Below are 23946 nucleotides of genomic sequence, written 5' to 3'. Positions count from 1 at the left end.
AGATTGTAATAAAGGAAGTGTTGTAACAATATAGTTTGTAAATATTAAATACATTGTTGTTATATAAAATAGAATTGTGCCATATTTTTAAATTTCATCATTCGTCTAGGCTAAGGTACACATACTATATACACTGCCGGCCAAAAGTTTGGGACCACTTTCTATTTTATTACATTTTACAACATAAGTAGTGGAAAGTGGCTTTAGCGGTTCTGTAATGTTTCCCTGGGCTTAGAGAGAGAGGTAGTAGGAATTACTTTACGCGTATGCAAGTAATAGAATAAAGTAATTTTTTTATGAAAACCCCCTTCTCTTATGCTGACATCTCTTATGCGGTGGTCCTAAACTTTTGGCCAGCAGTTTATATCCACACCTAATCCAGACTATACATATTTTTTTTCCTATTTCACGTGTACGTAAATACACACGTGCACACGTGTATTAAACAAACCCGGATCTCAATCCGCATCAGTCGCCGGACTCGAACGTGTCGAACGGATTCTTAACACGAGGAATTTGACAAAAAAAGACGAGTAGTATTTCTACTAAATTGTTTAATAAAGTTAATGACCTACGAATATGTTCTACTTCATCATTCTTCTTTCTCAGGCAACACTGCGTAAGTCCAAAGAGAAAGGCTATTGTGAAAATACGTCTAAAGGTGAAGTGATACGAAAAGAACAAACAACAATAAGGCGGTCGTCAATAAAATTAATATTCTCCTACACCAAATATGTCCGTAATTGAGCTATATAGTACTTGATATATGTATAATTTGTAATAATATATATAATTTGTTAATTAATAAGATAAGGACCATCAATAGCACCAATTCCTGCTACAATACCACCTTCATCTTCGTTTGATGATTTACTTCTCAAAATATGACCTACTTGTTTATTGTACATAACGTTGTCGTGATCTCTGTAAAAGTAAATATTTGTTATCACGTGACATCTTTTAATACATAAAAATCAGGCAAAAATATACAAATAATCACCCTATAACAACGCCGTAAACGCCAAGTTCTGATACGATGTCCACTAAGGAAAGATCGTTATGTTCGAATGGCTCATTTTTTGCACATACAATATAATTCTTCTGCGTTGGAGGATAAAAACGATCCATGAGTATCCAACCAGTTCTTTCCTCTGAAGATTTCATAGACTCTAATTTTGATATTATGTCTTCATTGTAAATATTATTTCCACCGCCTTCTCTTTGTGGTTTGAGAACATATTTCTTTGGGTTTACCATAGCTTCTTCAATTATTTTATCTCCTTCATTGTTCTACTTTCCCCAAGAAATGTAGTCGAATATAAAAATCAAATGATCGTACAATATGAGATACATAAAAATATTAGTAATCTCTTATAATTAGAATTATAAGAAACATTATTTTTTTATTACAACACTTACAAATTCTAGAGAATAGAGACCAGCAAAGACTTCTTGTACTTGTTTTATAGAATCACTATCTTTTAAAAATAGATTTAGTGCGTTAGGATATGATAAAGATTGTTGTACCTGGAAAGTGGAGCTGTTTTTATTATTAAGTTGGAAATATTAATATCAATATTTGATAGATGTACCTTTTTAGTACCGGCTAGATGATACTGAATAGATGGACATTTTATAGCCTGAGAACGTTCTATTAACAATCTAATTGACCACTCTTGTTCTGTAGGATAAGCTTCAACTTGGTAACCAGATCGAAAATAAACTACAGAAACTATTTGATTTCCACTAAAATAAATTAAAATTAGTTTCCTATTTTATCTAATAATAAAGAGAAAATATATATTATGCTTCATATAATGTTTAATTATTTCTTCTAACTCTTGCAATCGAAAATTCTTCAATAATTGTTTTATTATGAATTCATTTCCTACATCGAACTTGTTTTGTATGTTTGCAAGAAATATATAAAAAGACTTAAAAATTCATAATATTTCAAAGCTATATCTTTTGTTAAAAAACCAAATGAGGAAAATATATGAAATACTTAAACATACACTAGTAATTCTTTGTCAGAACTGAGTGTGGCTTCATCCACTAAATTTTGTAAACTCCGTCGAATTACTTTAATTTCAGGATTGAGTTTACGAATTTCAAATTCGTGAAATCTCTGGTCGCATATATTATAAGTAACGTCTTCAACAACAAACAGTATCACTGCCCTAAAATAAAAAATATTTATCATACTATTATTATTAGGTTGTCTCAAAAGTTTTTTTCACAATGTATATATTTAGTATTGTTAAATGACAGAATATGCATATACGATGAGATCATCTGTTCGCTAACACTTTATTATGTACTTTCTAAGCTACCTTTTACGTAGCCATGAAATTTGCATTCTTTAAAAACTAGGTTCAAGTTGCATTATGTGCATTAACACGTTCCATGCCATGTGTACCACCGATAGTACACATTAATCTTCAGACCGCCTATGCCACTTGTGAGTACATAGTACACACTGCATATTTATTTAATACGCTAAAAAAATATATTTTTTAACAAGCTTAAGGCTGTAGAATATATTCCCATCAAAAGAATGAGGCATTATAAAAAATTCAGTATATAACAAAGGAAATGGCCTGAATGAAAAATCGAGCAAAAACGGCTCAGCACGGAACATGTTCATCGTGATGAACTATTGGAACAACCTCGTATTTCTCTCATTATTTACTAACAAATACTTGCTGTTTATTATTGTATAGTTTCCATGAATGTGTTAGCCCTTTGCAAAGACCTGTAATAGGATTATTTTCTGGAATCTGAAAACAAACAATCTCTTAGTAGTTCCATGTGGATACAATATGAACAGATAATAACAAACATATTTACATTTTCTATTTTGTCCGGGTGTCCTAATTCTGATAAGATGTACCTACGAAATGTTTGAATCATGAAAAAAATATTGAAATATATTTCTTAGCAACAATAAAACTTTGTTGAACAAGTTTACTTATGATATTGTGAAGTAACTGTAGCTATGCCACCAAAGCTGCTTGCAATCGTATTTAGTTCAACCTGTTTAATCTGATTCTCATGTAACATGTAATCTGATCGTAGTAGACCAACGCTTACAGTCTATGGAAGAAATATTATCTTGTATTTAAAGATTATAATAAATAACAGTATTATATGAATCGTACGCTATTTCACCTGAGTATATCCTTCTTCATGTACAGTTTCATAAATGTTAAATAATTTTGCTGTGAAAGGATCCGCATCGATCGTACTAAAAGAATCAACATCGTTATTTATGTATCATATAATAAATACGAATTTTTCTTTAATTTTAGATACCTTTTCAAGCTGTTGACAATAAAAGTATGATCGTGTGCAACTCTATGTATAAGTTCATTTAATAATATTTGTATATTTTTTGCTTTCTCAAAATTCTTTCTAGGAAAAGCAGAAGGTAATAACATAAATGGTAACACCTGTACTTGACTTTTATTAAACGATTCTTTGGATCTCATACTAATACCTATAAAAAAAAACATTAAAATTGTATCAATTGTATGAAATTGTCATCATATAATTTTACAAGTATAAGTTAATGAACAAATTCAATCTTATTTAATTTGTTTGTAGATTAATACCATGCATAAGTGCCCAATCTTTAGCCTTATCTATGACAGTTTGAAATTCCTCATTTGAAAGTTGCAATTGAATGCAAGGTTGTAAACATGGAACCTGAACCTCCATAACTGTACAAATTTTAACACATCAGATGCAATACCAGAGTTAACCAGAGAAGAAATGCAATATTAACACTAACTGTTAGTTAATGATGGAGTATCTGCTTGAAATGATTTTCCGACATTGTAAATAGTAACAAGTCATTACTTTGTCATGTGATAAGTATAAGTATCATATCTCTTATCTCTGTCATATGTCATATAAACACATATATAAACAAAGTTTGTATATGACAGTAACCCCACCACTACTAAATTCAGTCGATAGTTTAAAAAATCAGTCGACTGAAAATAGTAGTTGAATACTATCGATTTAGTCGATAGTTTTTAGTCGATGGTGCCCATCACTACATTACATGGATGGCCGATGGCGTGGGGACCAGGCTTGCCATATTCCGCGCGTGCCAGGCCCCTTACCGCTGCGCCCCTCGCCACGCTACTACGCTGAGCCCGCCCCACTCTTCCCACTAACACTGACGCGTACCGCTAACTTATATAGCTTGCTCCACGCGGTACGCGTGAGTGTAGTGGGAAGAGCGGGGCAGCTCAGCGTAGTAGCGTGGCGAGGGGCGCAGCGGTAAGAGGCTTGGCACGCGCGGAATATGGCAAGCCTGGTGGGGACGCCATTTCAGTCGGCGTGTACAAGAAAAATATAAGAAGGGAAATAGACTGAATATAACTGAAACGTATAGTTCGTTAACTGAGATACTAGTTGGCGCTGTAAAAGAGAGCCATAGCACTGTCGCCTCTATCTAATCCTCTTTGTATGTAATATCACAGTAATATGATTGTAATATGTAGTACTGCAGTACATATGAATGTATGTGTCGTGTACATATTATACATATGTGTATTGTGTATACACAAAGAGGATATTTAGAAGTAGAGACAGTAGACTAGGCTGTGACCGACTATATATAGCACTTTGCCCACATCCGTCATCTGGTATATAGACGATATAATCTTGAAACACGGCATTTTATCTGAAGTCGGGTCTAGAAGTTTTTATGGTCTAAGGTCTAAAGCTATATTCATAAGGGATTTATGTACTTGCGACTTGCAAACGCATGCGCACCGGAAATTGGTTACCGAAAAACGCTGCAGTTCACCCTTGTAGAAAAGATGGTGTTCTATGACCGACGCTTGCGCTGTGCTGTCCTTTCTGTGAAAGCACAGTTCTTTCACACGTAAACCTGTAATTTGGACTATTGTATACTTTCAAAGCAGCATATTGAAATATTTATATTTTGTATGAAATACGTTCAAAACGTTACGTATTAGAGTGCATTTACATAGCAACGGTTATTAATAGCTGTTTGCAGCAAGAAATATTGAAATAGTTTTTTGGTATCGCTGCTTCATGTTCCATTATGAGTGACTATTCAGCGGTTGCTCCGCCTCAAAATTTCAGCCAGAGCACCGCGTTCGCGGCAGCTTTGCAACGTGCAAAACAAGTAAGTTAATGTATAAAAGTATTCTAATAACCGTCTATGAGTAAAAATCGCTTAAGTAGTCTATATAGTATTTCTCGTCTAGATGAAGCCATACATTCGCTTAGATTGTTATAATTTTATGTTCATAGAATTGATCATTTCGAAGTAATTAGTTTATGCTTTAATATTCAGTTAATCCTGTTCAAAAAATTGTATAGCCAAATAAATTTTTAAAACATTTTCTTGTTGAGATACCTATTGTTGTTGATTCATTTATATTATTGGAAATAGAGTGTTTATATCATTGATGTTTATACAGCTTGTGTACACTTTCATTGTTAAAACGTTGCCTGGTATCTAATTATTTTACTTAAATATTTAATTTTAAGTAGAACTGAATAACAATTAGACAGTGAATTTTTATATAAATTCATAATGATATAGATTAGTTTGTAAAAACAAATATGTAAAGTAAGGTTTGCTAAATTGAAAATAATGTGAACACTCATATCGATTCACAATGAAATTTTAATTTTAACGGGAGTAGTAAATCTACATTGTAGGAATGAATTAGATGTTAGATGCATTGGTATTGATGCCGATCGATCGTCGGCGAACAGCTGAGTTGATTAGGTGATCGTCTGCTCATCTCGCTGGTCGTCGTTATGAGCAGACGATCGATTTGTTATTAACGACGACGTTCGTTTGAATTTGTATTTAGAATCAGTTTGGAATAAACTACGAAACCGTTAAAAGCTCCTATAACATATAACGCAAACTCACTATTATTTATAGCATGTGAATTATTCTATATAGTGACTAGGACCTTCTTGATACATACGTTTAAATTCTGTCTTTTTCTATTTTCAGATAGCTGCGAAGATTAATCCAGCTAGTGCTCAAAATAATCAGGATGCAAAATTGAAACGTCCTCTGGAAGATGGTTCAGGTAAAAAGAAAGTTAATTTGTTAATTTTATTCAAATGAACTTATATGTATTAACCAATTAACTATTATAAAGAATAATAATATTATACCAATACTATAATTGTTTTATAAAAGAGAATCTGCTTTACCTTTAACTAGGAATATATGATTTCTAATTATACCATAATTAGACAGCAGATATCTTTATGCAAAATAAAAATGTTTTGCATTGATTGTGGGAAGCAGGAATAACATAAAAATTCATTTAATCCCTTAACGACTTTGTTACATTAAAAGCAACATCGCAACATTCTTGAATTTTTAAAATCTTTTACTGTTTTATATTCCATCCAACCAATTTCTTTATAAATGCATAAACATCTGCAGTCTAATCATAATATATGTGTTGAACACATTATGATGAACCATTTTATACATTTTAGAACCAGAAGCTAAGAAAATGGCATCGTTAGTAGCAGACCCACTGATAGGACTTCGCGGTCCACCAGGAAGTAATTCGTTAGGAGATTCAAGCAATCAGAGTGGAAGAGCAGGGCAAGCAGGATCGTCAGGACCAATGGGAAATGTGGGAGGTATTTGTAATGAAGATATCAGAGTTCCTGATAAAATGGTTGGTCTAAGTAAGTAAAAAGAAAGTGGCAAATTTTTATTTTATATAGACTTCTATAATCGAACCTAAAGCTATATATATTAATGTTGTTCTATGAACAGAAGAATCATCTATATTTTGATATTATTGAGTTTGAATTATTAAATCAATATTATCCATAACATTGTGCATTAACAATTAACAATAATGTGTTTACAGTCATTGGAAGAGGTGGAGAACAAATAACAAGATTACAAAGTGAAACAGGATGTAAAATACAGATGGCACCTGAAAATGGTGGGCTACCTGAACGTGTTTGCACATTAACTGGCTCAAGAGAAGCTGTCAAGTAACTTGTTTTTTCCTTCTTATTTTATTAACATTAACTATTTTGTGTGCAATGCATTTTTAATTTGAAACTTTTACCTAGAAGACAGGATTATTTTCTGGCGCTACAGCCAGTAGCGTTTATTAAGTATATTAGATAAAGCAAAATACATATGCAATAATGTATATATATATTTATATATCTTACATTTGTACATATACTTATGTGCCATGTACATATGTGTGTATACATGTATTGAATATACAGTACACATACTGAATTATATGTGCACACATATAAATATGTATTTATATTTGTGTGTGTATGTACATATATTCCACTAAACACATATATAAAAATCTTCTCCTTATATTTGCTTAAATAACAAATGATTGATCTACTTCTACTGTGGTAAATTTCCTAGAAACACCTGAAAAAATCAACTATTTATTTTAAAACAATATGGTTTCTAAATCCCAATTTTTACATTAATATAAGATTACAGTGTTTCCTATACACAAAATGTATCTGTTGAAAAATGTGTTCCAAGTACAAATAGTTTCTGTATGTTTAGTATACCTCATATGCTATCACTTCATGTTAACATCCATTTCCCCAATGTAGGTTATATGCTTTTTGCATATTCAAATTGTCAAATGTTTTACAGAAATCTTTATTTAGCTCCTGGATGTGAATAGCGGGCTCATACTTGACTTTACATATGCTTCCGAACATTTTATCATTGAAAACTCATTGATAAGTTGTGGCTTTTAATTTCATAATTTTGTACTTACTAATAGTTTTTTGCTTTCAATAGGATGTGGAGAAAGAAGGAAGAAAGGAGGATAGGATATGCATGGGGACGAGTTATTCGCAACAGGAAGAAAATTGAATTTTTTATTTATTTAAATCTGCTTATAATTAAGCCTATGACATTTTAACATGAAATTTAATTTTATTATACACTTAAGGAAAAACTCCTTGTTGAAGAAAAAGATAATGTGACATTTATGAGTTATTAATGTTTTGGCACACTGTAGACATCTCATTATGTGTTGCAAACAAATTACATTACATTATATTACAATACATTAATAGAATTATACTTGTATTAAAAGAAATTGATCATAGTTATATTGCACAAGTAAACTGTATGTGTTTCAGTCGAGCTAAAGAATTGGTACTGTCGATTGTCAATCAAAGAAGTAGAACCGAGGGAATTGGTGACATGAATATGAGTGGAAGTAGCAGTGGAATGATGGGACATCCAGGATTCGTTGAAATAATGATACCTGGCCCTAAAGTTGGTTTAATTATTGGAAAAGGTGGAGAAACGATAAAACAGCTACAAGAGAAATCTGGAGCAAAAATGGTTGTTATACAAGAAGGTCCGTCTCAGGAACAAGAAAAGCCCTTAAGGTAATAACAATCAGAATGTCCATTTTGCAGCCCATTAATTCACATCTTGTATTATTCTTTAAATCTAAAAAATCTGGAGAAGAATGGAAGCTACCTGTACCTTTGTTTATGCAGGATAACTGGAGATCCACAAAAAGTGGAATACGCCAAACAGTTAGTATATGAATTAATAGCTGAAAAAGAAATGCAAATGTTTCACAGAGGCGCAAGAGGTAGCGAGAGAAGTGGAAATTATTCGAACGAAAGCAGTTTTAATCATGGTTCTGGAACTACCGATGGAGTCGAGGTATATATAGGAAAATATTTAACAAATTAAGAGCGTAGACTCGTTTCTACGATTGCAATTGTGCGGGATGCACGTTCTCATTTCTCAATAATGCAAAGGTGGGGGTTTTCAGTAGTCAAAAGCGCTAGATAAAAGATCAATCTAGGCCGCGATCGCCCTCAAAGGTCCTATTTTTATGTTTACGAGGTGTAATATGCATTATTTGGAAGCATGCAGCTGTCGCAGCTTTATGAAAATGGCTACACGTGTAACTGTATGCTTCCGAATAATGCAAATTGCTTTTGAGGGCGATCGCGGTCTAGATCTCTAGCGTTTTTAACTACTGAAAAACTCCATCTTTGTATTATCAGGAAATGAGAACGCGCATTCCGCACCCTTGCAATCCTGGAAAAACGAGTCTACCCCCGGAATACGACTTAATTCAAATTTTATCTGTTTATAGGTACTTGTTCCAAGAGCAGCAGTTGGCGTGGTTATTGGCAAAGGCGGAGACATGATTAAAAAAATACAAGCAGAAACTGGTGCAAGAGTTCAGTTTCAACAAGGCAGAGAAGATGGTCCTGGAGATAGAAAATGCATACTCTCTGGGAAACATCAAGCTGTAGAACAAGTTCGTCAACGCATTCAAGAATTAATTGATAGCGTAATGGTAAGTACTATATTTCACAATAATTAAGTTTCTTTTGTTTATGTTGTGCCGAAGATATACTATTTTACCTTTGAATATTATCACTAGAGAAGAGATGATGGCAGAGGTAACATGAGTGCAAGAAGTGGTCCACGAGGAAATGGATTTGGCGGTAACCGTAATCCAAACGAATACGGTGGATGGGATAGACGCCAAGGGGGACCTATGCAAGATAAAGTAGAAACAACATTTACCGTTCCACAATCAAAATGTGGGATTATTATTGGAAAAGGTGAGATTATATTCAATTATAAACGTTAAAATCAACTTAAATTCATGATACAACTGCATAATATGTTTATTTGGATTATTACAGGTGGCGAAACTATCAAACAAATAAACCAACAAACTGGAGCGCATTGTGAATTGGATAGAAGAAATCAAAGTAACGAAAATGATAAAATTTTCATAATTCGCGGCAACCCTGAACAAGTGGAGCATGCAAAAAGAATATTCAGTGAAAAACTGGGCATGGTAATTATGTGATCATTTAATTGCCAACCGTGTATGATAAAAGTATTATGTATATATTATATTTTTTCACTAATTATGCATAAATTAATATAAAGGCACCAGCTAACACATCGTTTACCGGTACACAAGGTGCAATCGGATATAATCCGACATGGAATGCCGGAACAGCGTATCAAGCGTGGCCAAATCAACCTCAAACCGCAGACACAAGTACACATCTATTTTTATTTGACATAAATAAGTCTCTCAGATGTATTCAAATTAAAACATATAATTCTTTTGTTATAGATTCTGCTAATCAAGCTCCTGTTCAAGTAAATCCTCAAACAGGACAACCGGATTACAGTGCACAATGGGCAGAATATTATAGATCATTAGGCATGCATAGAGAAGCAGATATGATAGAGCAACAAGCAAAACAAGGAAAACCAGAACATAATCAGCCATCAGGTGAAACACTGTGATCCTATTAATAGCAAATTATTTATAGAGCATATTATATATATATTATAGCAAAAGTGAGTAAATGAAATTCAAAATGTTAGAAAATTTTTTAAATTGTAGATGTCAATACATTATTTTTCCTCTATTCATTAGTTTCTACCCCTTGCAATCAATGCAAACAATTTTTATTTTGCACAAAGTTCCGCAGCCTATATATGACACTTGAACGCATTTTACAAGTAGTTTTTTTTATAGGAAATGCACCAAATCAAGCTAATGCTTCGGCAGCGGGTAATGCTGGTCCAACTCAACAACCACAGCAGGCACAACCACAACAGCCACAAGCGGGAGCCACTCAAAACGGAGGCCAAGCAGATTATAGTGCACAGTGGGCGGAATACTATAGAAGTATTGGTAAAATAAAAGAGGCTGAAGCTATAGAAGCTCAAATGAAAGCGGGGAAGGTATATTCAGAACTAAAAACAAGAAAAGAGTAAAGGTCATATTACAAAAAGATAAAGTAATACGTTTAATTTTTCAGTTGGGAATGCAAAACAATCAAATGGCCCAACAACAAATGCAACAAAACATGCAGGGACAATCTGGTCCGGCAGGCGCAGCACCTAATGCTTTTCCACAAGCTTATGGTAATTATCCGACAATAAATCCTGGCTCAACTCCGGCAAGTTACTATGCAGCGGCGGGGGCTGGATCTAACACACAACCGCAGGCTGGTCAGCAGAATCCGTCTTTTCCGACAGGCTATCAAAACTATCCGTATTCACAAACGAATTCAGAAAGTTAAATTTTCACCACGGAAAACATAAAGTGTAAGTATTCCTTTGTAGCCAGTACAGATATCACACGTAGTGAAGAAATTGTGTGGTACGAAAGTGTTTTTTTCTTTTTTTATATTATGGAAGTGTTGGCTATATGGATTCATCTGTAATGTCACTTCACGATTAACAGACATGATTACAGTAACATTAAATAAATCTTCTTGTATCATACAATTTCTTGTAACATTTGCTTTTATATTAAGTCAATGTAAAATTGAGTGCACTAAAACATGTAATTTTGGAAATACTTTGAAGTATCTTTTAAAGAACGTTTCTGACATTATAAATAAATGTTTTAAAATATTTGTTTCGTGTATGAAACACTTTACGAAATTCAAATGCAAAGTTTTCAAATCAAACTTGATACATGTAACATAATTTACAAATTTCTGATATATTCCGGGTTAATTGGTTTTATAGCTTAAAATCAACTTGTAAATCAACAAACTTTGTAGTTGAAGTTCTTGTTGATGTGATTGTTATACATAATCTACGTAAAACGGAAACATGTTTAGTTATATCTCGTGAAGACTATCCATATGCAATTATTATTATTATTATTACTATTGTTATTATTATTCTAACTATTATTATTGTTCTTATTATTGTCATCATCATCATTATCATCATCACTATTATTACCATTATTATAGTATTTCTTATACATAAACGTTGCAGTATTAACGTTTAAAACCAAACGAAATAAAATTTAACCGTAAATTTACGGTGATATTCATTCATACATATACAATATTTATTCATTGATACGTTCAACTTATAGCCTATTTACATCCCGTTGACATGCATAAAAATCTTCTTAAAATATGTCTGAAAGTTTTGCTCCATAAATGATTCAGATTGTATCTCAAAAATACAACTTATGATTATTATCCTTTACAGAGGATTGAACGTGTTAATTTTATAATTCGTCATATACATTATTATATCCAATCACTTATATTTATATTGGCTTGATATTTATCGTTCATTATGAAAATCAATGGTGTAAGAGGAAAGGTGTGTTATATGCGCGCTGACGACTGTTGATACTTTCAGGGAGTTGTATGTCCATAAATTGATAAATTCGTAATATATTGATATTTTGTCTGGTTATATGAAATAATATATTTTACACCTTTGAAAGTATATTCGTATTTACGTGTGACTCATGTGTTTTATTATAATTGTTTGTTTATTTCAGATAGTTTTCAGATAGTTTCCCAACGGGATGCGGTTAATGCCTGCTGTAACTTCATATAATATTTACAATAAATTACGATAGTTGATCGCTTCGCAAAGACCATAAACTTCAAAGAATGACACTAGAAACGACTATGTTCTATTTATACCATAATATTTTGTGTTTTTTTTATACACAAAGATATATACAGATTGTAGGATACTCATGGTTTAATTTTAAGTAATAAGAAATGCCAGAAGTTTAACATTAGTATCGGCATGGTGTCTACTTGTGTTTTACTTATATATACTATTGTATGTATTTTTGTTCCATAACACCTAATTGTAATATAAATTAAAACTGGCAGGTGAAGCGGCAGGTCAGAAACAGGAACGAGGATTCGACTACAATATCCATATTATTATGCTTCCCATTTATCATTAAAGATACTAAAAATTATCGTGAAAATATATTAATAAGAGAAACGTTTAGATACTTATTTCAATATGTCATTATTTATGTTTCACTGTCTCATTCATGAAACATTTCCCTTCAGTAAATTACAAAACATTGATAGCGTAAACGGCTGTAATAACAGCTACAATATCTTTCTATCGTCTATGAATTGTTTCACATATTATGTATGCAACAAAATATGATACACGTATGATGGTCTACGTACACTATATATACTATTATAACAATACTAAATACAATTTTACCTTGGTTCCTTTGCATTTTTTTATCAAGTACCACAACTATTTTTAGATTTTTGGAGCTGCCAGTTGTAGGAATGTGTATACCCGTGCTTCGATAAATTTCATCAAGGGGATCTGCTATTTAAAACATTTTATTCAGCAATCTGTCTGTTTATATTCAAAGGAATCAGGACCTGCAAAACTGGAGAGTGATGGATGGCATATCAAATCACTGTCTGTTTACATAATTTGTATAATCGTATATATTGTTTATTATTATTATTAAATGGTTATTCACGTGAATCTAATAATTATAATAGATAATTATCGACAAATAGTCATGTAAAACAGTGACTTCCAAATTATGTAATTCTAAAAACATTGAAATTCATATGTTTCTAACATTCAATTACATGTATATTAGTTAAAACTAAATGTCCAAAAAGGAACCATCTTAAACATAATTTCTAGTAATATAAAACATTTAACTTCGTGAATTTTTATCGTATGTATACATACAGTATTTATATATTGAATGCATATTTTTGCGTTATTTAATCTATTATTTTATTTACGCGTGATTAAAACAACAAACTCGATTATATACGCAATTGAGCTACAAAAGAACTATGAAAGTAAAAGTGAACATCTCTTTACTTTTCGTTATTTTTCCGAAACTATGAATATATATATATATATTGAATATATTTTAACAGATGAAATTGAAAAACTATTATTTATTACTCATGTTTCGTAGTAATCATTATTTTTTGTGTTTAAGCAATATATTATAATTTGTATTTTCATTTCAATAAATGGGTTCTCGCATTTCTTTTAAAGGTAAACAGCATTATATATGTACCAACGTACACACAATAAATAATATAACATTAGATATATGTAAATTTTGTATTCACAAAACAGTATAGATTTGTTCAAATTCTAATAACTTTAATTTACTTATATTCAAATACATTCAATTTTCAGGATAAAAACACGAATACAATTTACAGTATATATAATTGTTTTATTTACGTTGCATATTTATGTATGATTTATCAATAAAATACCTATAATGTACATATACATATATATATGTTATAACAATAAGTAGTGTACTTCTAACGATTTTGTACAAGTATTACTTTGTAAAAATATAATCTTCTTTGGTTGTATCTGATATACGTATATAATTAATAAAATTACAAAATTAATGTTATATTTTTTTTATAACATTACATATAAATGAAAACTGAAGATCTACAAATTTTGATTTTTTCTTTTTGTTTCAGTAGTCGGTTAAAACGGCACTGGTTTGGTGTATTTTTATTTCCACTTCGTCAACGCAATTTTTATCGTCATATTGAATTTATTTAATTATTAACATTTAAAATTTATATAAAGATTTATTATATGTATTATTGAATTATTTAACTATTAAAATAATATACCTGAATAGAGAGTATGTAATGCGAGTAATGTCTTCAACATGCTTCTCAATATTTGCTAAAAGTTGATTCGTTTCTTTTTAATACTAAATATAGTAAAACTTAAATCTACTTGTTTAAGCGGTGTGTTATACGTATTAATTGCAGTTCATTAAAGTAAGTAAATATATAATAAATATTACTCTGTTAAAGTATTTTTGTAAATAACGGTATCATTTTACGCTATAATTAAAAAAAACCATTTGATTAGAGTAAACGTGGACTGCATTTTACACGTGTTATTTATTTTATTATATTTAAAAATACTAACTATTATATTTTTTAATTTAAAATAGTGTGTAAAAAGTAATGAAAATGTTCCAGGCGTAAGAGTGACCCATACTGTCATGTGCTTTTACGAAGAGAAATCAATTAGAAGAACAAGAAACAAAGGAATTTATAACGAAAGGTTTGTAAACAGGTTTATTGTAAAAAGAAAACCTTAACTATATATTTAACGATTTATATTTGTCAATTTGATTATACATAAATAATGATAAAATAATTATTTTGGAATTTTAGCTTAGCTGACCTCACGTTCGGATGCTGATTAAAACAATATGTAGAAATACTTTGTACTACGATCGCGTATTATATGTATAATTAACTTGTTAAAATATAAACTTTATAGTTAAGCAAAATTATTTGCAGAAATGAAATTTTGAATGCTTTAATAAAATCAATAACTTCTGCTCTGGTATAGAATATACAATATTGTCATACAGATGTTAATATGTACAGTTAAGTGTACATTATCTATAGGAAAAATATAAATAGTATAACAAAATGTATATTTGTGCTTTAAGCATTCATTGCTTCTCTTGAATTCGCTGAATTCAACGTAGTTCAAAATTATTCTCGCAATATATGTACACTGATGTTAATTAAAGCCTCTAAAAATCTATATAAATATTATTTGCCAGCAAGTAATATATATTCAATAATTGGCCCAATACGTGAAGCGTTCGTCTTAAATCTTCAAATTTCTGGTGCTGGACCGTACATGGGATTTAACTGTTGCGTACAGCGTATAAATGTAGCTCGGCGAGGTAATTCACGTAACCGTGCTGCACCTGTATATGTACATGCAGAACGTAAACCACCCAGGATATCAAGGATAGTATTCTCTACTGAACCCTTATAAGGCACTTCTACAGTTTTTCCTTCTGAAGACCTACGCAAACGATAAATTTATTAACATTAACAACGTAAGATATTTCACAATTAGATTGCGGATCTTTATGCAAAATAAAAATGGTCTGTTTCTATTTTAAGAGAGAGAGACAGATAGATATTTTATTCTTACTTTAATCATTCGAACAAGTTGAAAATAAGTTCTTAAGAAATGATTTTAATCTCTTTACTGTTTTAAGATACACCTACTCAGTTTTGTTAGAAATGCATAAAATCTGCAGTCTATTAATAATTATTATACTGTTCAGATTATAAACCTGTATTCAGCAACGCCTCCAGCATGTTTTTTCATTGCAGTGCTTGAAGCCATACCATAAAATAATTTAAATTTTTTCCCATTTTTTTCTATAATCTCTCCTCCACATTCATCATGACCAGCAAACATACCACCTGCCATTACAAAATCTGCACCAGCTCCGAAAGCTTTTGCCAGATCTCCAGGACAAGTACAACCTCCATCCTAAAATAAAATATCATTGAAACGACACTATTAAACAGTCATAATAGTTCAGTCGCCAGGTACTTTTATCTGGAAAGTATTCCGAACTTAATGAAATTTTGACACGTCATTTGGGGGTACTCTGGGGAGTCGAATCTGAGTTTTCGACCTCAAGGACCCTGTGCTAACTTGGGGAGGGGGGAAAAAACCACGATTTTTGTTACCTGTTTTTAGTATTTCGTCTATAACTCAAAAACTATGGGTCCTACAAACTTTTTCTTTTCATTTTTGAAAAGAGCATTAAATTTCCTTCAAATTTCACTGTCCAACGTATTTTTTGACCCAACAGGTACCGAGAGACGGGCGTTCAAAATTTGGAAATGTTTCTCAAAATGACATTTTGAGCCACACATTGTGACATTTAGCAGGAAATCGCAAGTTTCTGGCTCATAATTTTAATTTTTCAACACATCTACATATAATCTACATACTATGTATACCCCTTACATTGTAAGGCTCAAAATGTCATATTGAGAAACATATCCTAATTTTGAACACCTGTCTCTCGGTACCTATTGCGTCAAAAAATACGTTGGAACAGTGATATTTGAAGAAAATTTAATGCTCTTTTCAAAAATGAAAAGAAAAAGTTCGTAGGACCCATAGTTTTTGACTTATAGACGAAATACCAAAAACAGGTAACAAAAATCGTGGTTTTTTCCCCCTTCCCAAGTTAGCACAGGGTCCTCGAGGTCGAAAACTCAGATTCGACTCCCCAGAGTACCCCCAAATGACGTACCAAAATTTCATTAAGTTCGGAATACATTCAAGGTAGACGCCCTTTTTTCGACCTGACAACTGGACTATAAATCTAAACGTGAATAATAAGATTTACAGATATTATGTGTCCCTTCAAGCCATGAGCTGCATCTGCACATTCAATAACTGCACTTAGTTGCGGATAACCAACACCAGTTTTCATTCGTGTGGTGCAAACAGATCCAGGACCAATTCCAACTTTGATCACATCAGCTCCGGAGAGTATCAACTCCTCAACCATTTCTCCAGTCACTACATTTCCTGCCTAAACACAATAATTATTTTATTCAACCCTTTGACTACTGTTGGCGCCTAAAGGCGCTTAAAAATCTTGCGCTTGTGATACTGTAGGCGCTTAAAAATATTGCGTTTGTGATACTGTAGACTGTAGGCGCTTAAAAGTATTGGGCTTCTGATACTGTAGGCGCCCGGGAAATTTTATCGATTATTATTCCGGCAAATCTTATTTTAGTCAGACGTAAATGAATGTTAATTCAGCAGTGATATATACCGTTAATCATTTATTATTTAAATACGTTTATTTATATTTTGCAGATATTTTTAAATAAATATAATATTGTTTTAATGTAGTGTGTGGAATTCAGTGTTTTGATTATTTGAATATACTTTCTCAGAAATGCACGCCTAGCGAAAAGTTTTACCGTTCTCGGTGTACATCGCGAATGAATTCCTATCGTATGGTACGGCTGGAGCGTCTTAAAGTCTGCCATAGTCAAAGGGTTAAGTAGAAAGTATATGTTTGTAAGCAGTTAGCAATGCATTTAAGGGAATGGACTCGTTTTTCCAGGACTGCAAGTGTGCGCGTTGCTCCATCTCTCATTACTCAATATTGCAAAGACGGGGTTTTTCAGTAATCAAAAGCGCTAGATAAAAGATCAATCTAGGCTGTGTATAATAGTTTGCATTATTCGGAAGCATACAGTTGCGCATGTAGCTATTTTCATAAAGCTGCGACAGCTACATGCTGCTGAATAATGCAAATTACGCCTCGCAAACGTAAAAATAAGACTTTTGAGGACGATCGCGGTCTAGGTTGATCTTTTATCTAGCAGTTTTGACTACTGAAAAGCCCCACCTTTGCATTATCGAAAAATAAGAAGGCGCATCCTGCACCCTTGCAATCCTGGAATCGAGTCTACCCCATAACACTAAACCTACCACGAGGGGTCAAATGAACCACTTAAAATTTTTTATTTGACAATTATTGAGATTGTAAAGGTGTTTTCATGGGAATTGATTGAATAGATTTTTCGACTCCAGCATATATTATAGTAAAAATCGCACAAAATATAAATAAATTTAATCTTGTTATTTTTATAATACCATACACATTACTCACTTTTGATGGTAGGTAGGTTTAGTATTCATATTATCTTTACGGAAGTTATTATTATATTATAAAAGTAAATAATTCTATGATTACTTACAATTATTGTGTGATTAGGGAATTCTTGTCTGACTTTTCTAACATATTCAACAAAATGTTGTGAATATCCATTAGCTACGTCTAAGCAAATAAAGGATAGCTCAGGTACAAATGCTAAAATGTTCGATAATCGCTCATAATCCTCCTTCCCTGTACCAGAGCTTGCAGCAACATTTTGAAGACAATCAGGATTTTCAAGAGCAAAAGTTTCCCATTCCTCTGGTGTATAGTATTTATGAATAGTAGTAAAAAGTCCGTACTAAAATATGTATTTTACTTATACTATCTTTTGTTCATTAATTGAACTGTTTTAAATATTGTATATTAATAAAAAATCGTGAACAATTGTGATATACCTTTGATAAAGCTTTTGCCATTTCAAATGTTCCTACGGTATCCATGTTTGAAGCCATCACAGGTACTCCTTTATAAGTTCGTTTAGAATTACGAAATGTAATTTCTCGAAGGAGATCAACCTAACAAAAAATTAAAATATATTTAGTCAAACATATTATTAATTTCGAATATATTAATTGTAGCAAATAAGCACATAAAAATGTAACAAATAGCTCGACAATATGTTTTACAATATAATGGTTGTAATAATAATATAATATATCATTGTTTGCTTTAAATAAACAAGTATAATCTTTGTACATATAGGTGTATGGATGTAAAGACATTCTTGTTATATGAATGTATAAAAGAGCACTTTTTTTGTCGCGAATCCTTGATAGAACTTGGGCGTGTACCGCTATTACAATTTTAAATTAGATTAAATATTCATAATGTTGTAGTTTCGTATAAAAAAATGAAATAACGAAAGCAAGAAATATAGATATTTGTACGTTTTTATAATTGTTAGCAGTTTCACTTACATCAGATCTACTTTTTAATATACTCCTCTTCGGACGTAATAAAACGTCTTTGAAATCTAGTTTGATGTCGTTTATAATATTAGGCATTTCAATGGATTTTTCAATCGTTCTTTCAAATTCACTGTTAACAGACTACTTCGAACGAGTTCTGACGTTCTGATGGGCAATAAAGACCATAAACCTATAAATATAAAATACATAGTTTTGCGACAGTTTCTTTAAAGGCGCACCGTTAACTGTAATCCACACTACCTTCATAAGAGATGCGAGAAACGTATGATTGGTTAACCGATCTCAAATAAGACAAGTTACCAATACGATCGTAAGATAATTTCGATACTCGCTGGACGATATGAACAAGCCATTGGTAAAAGACTAAAAGTAATCCTAACAAAATATGAAAAGCAATTATATACAAATAAACTGCTTTATGTTTATCGATATTTATTCTTACAATTTATTTTCTATTAATTCAATTCAAATTATAATCGTATTCATGTTCAATTTAACATTAATAATCGTTAACTACAAAATTTATGATTTGACAGTATTACATGGTATTTGATGGTATTACATGCGATTATGTGGTAATATTAAAATAAGAAAACACGATTATCAATAATACATAAATATTAAACAAAACGGACTATTTTTGCAAATACATATAATATTTACAAATACTACAGTTTGTATAGTGCTTACCTTATTTTCTTCTTATAACAACTTATCAGTAAATATTATAAACATACTTTAAACAATACTCGTTTTTAAGAGCTACATGTATGTATTATTTAATAAAATTTATGAATTTATTATGAAAATTTAATAAAATTTATGAATAGAAAATAATTTTAAACGGAGATTGAAATGAAGTTGCAATATATGCATAAAACTTATTATTATTCTCATGATAGATGGTTTTCTTATGTAAGAAGGAAGTGATGACACATTAAGTTTTATTCAATAAAAGTGATGTCGACCTACTACATATAAAATTTGATGACTAGGCTGTAACAAGGTGTCACAAAATATTTATGAATTTAATGAATACGCACTTTTGTGTTGTTCTGTTAAAATAGTGTATTATTTGGAAGGCATCAGAAAACAATAACTGACAAAACTTAAGACTCTCAGCAGTGAAAAATGAGGGCAGTGATAGGTGTGGAAAGGACATTTTACATATCCTGAAATTCTCCAGTACCATTAGCGTTGAGCATAAGTATGTTCGGATTTTCCTTTTCAAAGGCAGTTGCATCTCTACCACCAGGTCGTTCTTCTTGCCCCCATTCACCCAGTGTCACATTCATTACGTCCGATTGCTCTCGTAGTTTCTCCTCCTCCTTCTGAGACATTACTAACAATGTATAATGAAACATATTATACGAATACAAAGTAAAAATTTGTTGAAAATAATTGACCGTACAGACCTATAATCGATCTTATAAAAAAGTAATCAATAATACTATATAATTTAGTTACTCTAACTTACAGATAAACAAAATACTCAAAAGTAAAACAAATATGCAATATAAAATTGAACCATTTAATCATTTTCACAAACCTGTTTATCCTCTTGAGCAAACTTGTCAAACATATTTGCATATAATTTTCTTTCCTTTGCTAATTGCTTCTTAATTTGGGCATTACAAATTGCAATGTTTTTGGCAGCTGCTGAATTTTTTGGTTCTATTTCCAAAACCGCTTGAAAGTCTTTAATTGCACTTTCAGGCGATGCTAGTGCAAGATAAGCTTGTCCTCTTCTAAATAATGCCTTCTCATTTTTTGGACTTAAATCCAAAGCTTTATTACATTGAGCTTTTGCTTCAACATACTGATTTAACTTTAAGTAACAAAGAGCAAGGTTTAAGTCTGCAGATAAAGTGAGACTATCTCTTTCTGGTTTCAGATCTCCTTTAAAGTCATCTGTAAACTCCAAAAATGAAACGACCTTCTGATACATTTTAGTAGCTAAATTATACTCGTTTGCTTTAAAGTAACGCGTTCCTTTTTCTTTATAAATCTTAGCTTGCTCTATTTTTCCGTCACCCTTTAAAGACCATGTTTCCACACCCTGGAATGTATATAATTCATGAACTAATAAAAAATAACTTTAATTTTTCATATAATGTAATTTTTAGAAATTATATAATTACCTTCTCAAAGTTTTTCAATTCTACTATATATTCTACAGTTGCATTTGGAGGAATGCTAAATTCTGGTTTTCCTACATTTTTAAATGCATATTTGCTTTGAATTTTAAGTCTTGATTTCTCTCCCTTCCTAAATTTTTCCAAGGCTTTCTCTACACCTTCTATAACACCACAATCTTCTCCTTCACCAAGAGAAAACTGTACATCTCTATCTTCAAATACTTTGCCTTCGTACATTCCCGTTAAATGAACTAAAAAATGAAATTAAAATAATTATCTTATTACTAGACTGCGGATCTTTATGCAAAATAAAAATTGTCTGCATCAATTGCAAGCCATAGGAGCTAAATAGAAATTTCCTTTTTTCTTTAATAATATTATGAAATTTAAAATTGCATGTTGATATCCTCGAATTCTTCTAATCTTTCTATTGATTCAAATTTCTTCTACCCTTTGTTTCTCAAGAATGCATAAAATACGTAGTTTACTACACTTACTATCCACTAAAGCTCCATCCTGAGGAAATACCAAACGTGTTCCATGAACAATTTCATGCCTTTCAATACTACCATCTTTGTCAGGGCTCAAATCTTCTCCAATCCAATCAATCATTTCAATCTAAGGAACAAAAACATGTATATAATAATATACAGAGATTTGATAGGTTTATATTACTAATGCTCAGACAGTTTGTAAATGTAATACATATGTAATTATGTTTATGATAGGAATTGTGAATGCTTGTTTCAGTCACAAGAGAACAATGTTTAGAGAAAATTTTGAAAGAACACAAATTCTTAAATTTAGAAAAACATTATCAACAGTATAAGTGTTGTTGCCTTTAACATTTCTAGGACACAACTTACTTCAAATTTGAGAGTTGAATCTGGAGGAATATTTGGTGGACTACCCTTGGCTCCATATGCGTAATCAGGAGCACATGTCAGCATTGCAATTTCACCTTTTTTCATAGTAGCCACTCCAATATCCCAAGCTTTGATAACACTTCCTTTTTTAAGATCAAACTTAAATGGTTCGTTACGGTCCCTACTGGAATCTATCTTTGTTCCATCCAGTAGGGTACCAGTATAATGTACAGTTACATTACATCCAAGTGTTGGAGTTTCATCTCCAACACCTTCTTTAATAATTTCCTTCAACACACCTCCATCCTTTTTGGGAGATATGTCTATAGCAGTCATTCTAATTGAAATAAGGAATTAATTCTGTACTAAAATACCTGGAAAAGAAGAAAATTAAGGAGAAAAAAGGAAAAATTAACTAAATATACACAAAATAGTAAAATGATCCGTTACTGTATAGTTAATGAGTGATAATACAAAAAGCAAGTATTCTTCTGAATTTATATTATACGCTTTACAATAGAAATAAATATAATACGATCGGCAAGCATAATAATTAGACTGCGGATCTTAATCAATTACAAGATATGTACAAGAGCTAAGTAAACATCTTGAGATGTTCAAAATAATTTGTCAACGTTCTTGAATTCTTTGGATCTTTTCGAGTTAAAACAGTTTTTAAATTGCACTATTGCATCGACTCGTTTTTGTCGTAAATGGATAAAATCCACAGTCTATTTAATAATAATAGAAAGAATTATAAAGAATTCGCTTTATTTTCATAACTTCATAATATAATTATTTTAAAATACGTACGTTTTTGTGTTTGAATGTAAGTATGTCTTAGGTATTAAAATAATGCTTCGCACAAAATCTTTTGCCGCACGTTTGAACTCAGTCAGGCAGACGATTCCAGAACCTGAACCGGCCTCACTGCCTCACACTAAATACACTCGCACCTCTTTTTTGAAGTAATCAATTTCATAGAATTTACTAGAACATCTCAGGGTTGTCCAGTAGTCGGCAGTAGTCGGGCCAAGTCGGGCCATAGTCGAACCTGGTCGAACCTGATCGAATCCAATCGAATCCCTTACGGGGGAAAGGAGGTCACGTGACAAAACTAGCAAAGAACTAGAATGTACCTAGATTTTATAAATTTTGGGTCGCAACCAGTCGAAACATGCATAGGTTTGCGGGCTGACGTTTTTTGTTCTTATTTGAGTCAATTTTGCTCCAATTTTGGTTCATCATCAGACTTCAGACCCACCATGTATACATATATATATTCATACCCAGACGGCACACCGGCTCGATTTCAGCCGGGCACCTGTGCACAAAATGGCGCGAATTTCACCTGCCGGGGGCTCGAGCCCAGGGCCTGCCGACCGGGCTGGGATTCAGCCGATTTGCAAGATTGCAAGGGTGCGGGTTTCGCGTTCTCATTGCGTGATAATACAAACTTGGGTTTTTTCAGTAGTCAAAAACGCCAGATAAAGGTCAATCTAGGCAGCAATCGCCCTCAAAGGTCTTATTTATTAACTTATTATACTTTTGTCGGTAACAAGGGAGACTGCTACGCATTTGCAAAGTACTGCCACATTGATGCGACCCGCCCTGTGTCGCGCATGCG

At 31.9% G+C, this 23946-nt stretch overlaps 4 protein-coding genes across 10 annotated transcripts; 1 reads left to right on the top strand and 3 right to left on the bottom strand.

Moving 5' to 3' along the window:
* Positions 1 to 20: 20 nt before the first annotated feature.
* LOC143221865 (glutathione synthetase) lies at positions 21 to 4080 on the bottom strand. 2 transcript variants are annotated; one of them, XM_076447466.1, is made up of 12 exons: positions 3794 to 4080; positions 3615 to 3722; positions 3316 to 3499; positions 3172 to 3247; positions 2972 to 3096; positions 2851 to 2893; positions 2707 to 2780; positions 2016 to 2180; positions 1593 to 1746; positions 1420 to 1527; positions 1001 to 1290; positions 21 to 924 (listed from the first exon to the last, which is right to left on the bottom strand). In XM_076447466.1, the coding sequence occupies exons 2-12, from the start codon at positions 3718 to 3720 to the stop codon at positions 798 to 800; spliced, it is 1452 nt and encodes a 483-aa protein (XP_076303581.1). In that variant the 5' UTR covers positions 3721 to 3722; positions 3794 to 4080; the 3' UTR covers positions 21 to 797. The 2 variants fall into 2 exon arrangements, with proteins under 2 accessions (XP_076303581.1, XP_076303582.1); XM_076447467.1 differs by lacking the exon at positions 3615 to 3722.
* A 779-nt stretch (positions 4081 to 4859) lies between these two features.
* On the top strand, positions 4860 to 12939 carry Psi (P-element somatic inhibitor). 3 transcript variants are annotated; one of them, XM_076420058.1, is made up of 14 exons: positions 4860 to 5167; positions 6017 to 6095; positions 6517 to 6714; positions 6903 to 7032; positions 8176 to 8430; positions 8632 to 8716; positions 9159 to 9365; positions 9453 to 9636; positions 9721 to 9878; positions 9974 to 10088; positions 10167 to 10328; positions 10578 to 10786; positions 10864 to 11152; positions 12363 to 12939. In XM_076420058.1, the coding sequence occupies exons 1-13, from the start codon at positions 5084 to 5086 to the stop codon at positions 11125 to 11127; spliced, it is 2130 nt and encodes a 709-aa protein (XP_076276173.1). In that variant the 5' UTR covers positions 4860 to 5083; the 3' UTR covers positions 11128 to 11152; positions 12363 to 12939. The 3 variants fall into 3 exon arrangements, with proteins under 3 accessions (XP_076276173.1, XP_076276172.1, XP_076276171.1); XM_076420057.1 differs by having other exon boundaries at positions 4861 to 5167; positions 8545 to 8716; positions 12367 to 12939; XM_076420056.1 differs by having other exon boundaries at positions 4861 to 5167; positions 8545 to 8716.
* Positions 12940 to 14975: 2036 nt separating this feature from the next.
* LOC143207057 (GMP reductase 1) lies at positions 14976 to 19484 on the bottom strand. The gene is made up of 6 exons (XM_076420089.1): positions 19304 to 19484; positions 18782 to 18901; positions 18427 to 18684; positions 17055 to 17243; positions 15978 to 16180; positions 14976 to 15700 (listed from the first exon to the last, which is right to left on the bottom strand). The coding sequence occupies exons 1-6, from the start codon at positions 19388 to 19390 to the stop codon at positions 15505 to 15507; spliced, it is 1053 nt and encodes a 350-aa protein (XP_076276204.1). The 5' UTR covers positions 19391 to 19484; the 3' UTR covers positions 14976 to 15504.
* Positions 19485 to 20186: 702 nt separating this feature from the next.
* Positions 20187 to 23383, bottom strand: Fkbp59 (FK506-binding protein 59kD). Of its 4 annotated transcripts, none has more exons than XM_076420073.1 (6): positions 23133 to 23383; positions 22320 to 22693; positions 21951 to 22071; positions 21457 to 21704; positions 20865 to 21374; positions 20187 to 20643 (listed from the first exon to the last, which is right to left on the bottom strand). In XM_076420073.1, the coding sequence occupies exons 2-6, from the start codon at positions 22653 to 22655 to the stop codon at positions 20479 to 20481; spliced, it is 1380 nt and encodes a 459-aa protein (XP_076276188.1). In that variant the 5' UTR covers positions 22656 to 22693; positions 23133 to 23383; the 3' UTR covers positions 20187 to 20478. The 4 variants fall into 4 exon arrangements, with proteins under 4 accessions (XP_076276188.1, XP_076276187.1, XP_076276186.1 ...); XM_076420072.1 differs by having other exon boundaries at positions 20188 to 20646; positions 22320 to 22656; positions 23133 to 23381; XM_076420071.1 differs by having other exon boundaries at positions 20190 to 20646; positions 23133 to 23379.
* Positions 23384 to 23946: the final 563 nt, after the last annotated feature.

The sequence above is a fragment of the Lasioglossum baleicum genome, chromosome 3 (genome assembly GCF_051020765.1).
Source record: "Lasioglossum baleicum chromosome 3, iyLasBale1, whole genome shotgun sequence".
Taxonomy (NCBI): Eukaryota; Metazoa; Arthropoda; class Insecta; order Hymenoptera; family Halictidae; genus Lasioglossum; species Lasioglossum baleicum.
The sequence above is the reverse complement of the archived record's forward strand: the minus strand, read 5'-3'. Positions and strand labels throughout refer to the sequence as shown.